The sequence below is a fragment of the Stegastes partitus genome, unplaced genomic scaffold (genome assembly GCF_000690725.1).
Source record: "Stegastes partitus isolate 25-593 unplaced genomic scaffold, Stegastes_partitus-1.0.2 Scaffold3027, whole genome shotgun sequence".
NCBI classification, from domain to species: Eukaryota; Metazoa; Chordata; class Actinopteri; family Pomacentridae; genus Stegastes; species Stegastes partitus.
In genome coordinates this window covers 2890-4596 of record NW_007580758.1, presented here as the reverse complement: position 1 = coordinate 4596, position 1707 = coordinate 2890, and the positions used below count along the sequence as shown (strand labels likewise).

The window sequence follows — 1707 nt, the reverse complement described above, 5'->3', positions numbered from 1 at the left end:
GTTCACGTTGAACAGGATTTTGTCCTGAACATGTGAGATCCTGAGAAGAGAAGTGGCCTCTGAAGTTGTAACCTTAGTTGAAGTTTACATCCACTATAGAAGAAGACACAAAACCTTTTTTTTCTCATCGTCTGACATTAAATCAGACGAAACTTTCCCTGTTTCAGGTCAGTCAGGATCACCAACATTATTTCTATTTGATAAACGCCAGAATAATGAGAGAGAGAATTTTTTAAATGACTTTCTTACACTAAGATTACTCTGCCTTCAAACTATCTGTCATGTCTCTGGAAGCTTCTGATTGGTTAACTGACAACATCTGAGTTAATTGGAGGCACACCTCAAACACTCTGCTTGCTTTTGTGACAACATGGAACATCTAAAGAAACAGACAGAGCACAGAAGAGGTATGCTTGTCCACGCCATTGGTAACTGGACAATTAAACTCGGTAGAGTACAAATCTTATCCATGTTCGGGGCAGGTCCAGACCAAGAAGATATCTGGAACCTGGAACCAGAAAAACCTCAGTTCAGCTGGACATGAGATTCCTCTCTGTCCCTCTGAATCCAGCGCTGCAAAACTTTACCTGTGACCTAAATAAATTCTACGTCTGAGAACTGAAGATTTCTCCGGCTTGTTCTTGGGCTTCCAACTAAAGAATCGGGTCTAGCAGAACTGTGGACCTCCACAAGTCTGGTCCATCCTTGGGTACAGCTTCCAGATGCCTGAAGGTTCCACGTTCATCTGTTCAAACAGTTCTATCAGTATAACCACCATGGGAATGTCCAGACGGGTTCTGTGTCCCAGAGATGAAGCGTTCTGGTTGAAATGTGCGAATCAACCCCAGAACAGAAGCTAAAGACCTTGTGAAGATGCTGCTGAAGCTGGTCAGAGAGTCATTATCCACAGTGGAACCAGTCCTGGGCTGGAAGGCTGCTCAGAGAGGAAGAAGACGTCACTCCAGAAACAAACACTGCTGCAGTTTACCAATAAAACACATGAAAACACTCGTCTGTGTCTGGTTTAATTAACATTGTCTGTGTGTTTCACTAACAGCCTGGAAAGACGTCACATCCGGAGATTTCACCGTGAAGATGCTCGACGGNGCTTGTTTTTGTTGTTTCCATCCAGAAGAAAGTATTTGTGTCAAACAAAAGCCACCATAAATCTGAATGTGCTGCTCTTTGCTCCTCCATGTTTCCTGAATGTTTACAGTATGAGACCAAAGTGCACTTTAATGTAGAGGGCGAGTGTTGATTTAACGTTCTGTAAATGTTCTCAGTGCTGGCACTGAAGCTTCCCGGCAGAGAGAGTCGAGCCAGAGAGCCGTTCTTCGAGGACATGCAGCAGATCGTGGAGGAGGTGGTGGACGTGCTGCTGCCGCTGCTGCAGGAGAAGCCGTTCGCTCTGTTTGGACACAGGTAGGTTCTCCTGAGGTTCTCCTGAGGTTCTCCTACAGCCCCGACACTTTATATCTGGGAGTCCTTCGTTCATACTAACAGTAAAATGTGTTTCAGCTTCGGAGCTTTTACAAGCTTCGCTGTTGCAGAAGCTCTGAAGAAGCATCACAACGTGGAACCTGCTCACATGTTCCTGTCTGGAGCTTCTGCTCCTTATGTAAGAACTCACAGGAACACAGTCAGCTTCACTTCAGTCAACACCAACACGCAGGAAGAGCTGAACACCTGGAATGTGGATGTAGCAGC

At 45.4% G+C, this 1707-nt stretch overlaps 1 protein-coding gene across 1 annotated transcript; it reads left to right on the top strand.

Moving 5' to 3' along the window:
- Positions 1–1152: 1152 nt before the first annotated feature.
- LOC103375829 (S-acyl fatty acid synthase thioesterase, medium chain-like) lies at positions 1153–1699 on the top strand (the record flags this gene model as incomplete). Its single annotated transcript, XM_008306140.1, has 2 exons — positions 1153–1422; positions 1519–1699. Coding segments are annotated over exons 1-2 (330 nt in total), but the record flags the coding sequence as incomplete, so codon positions are not given.
- Positions 1700–1707: the final 8 nt, after the last annotated feature.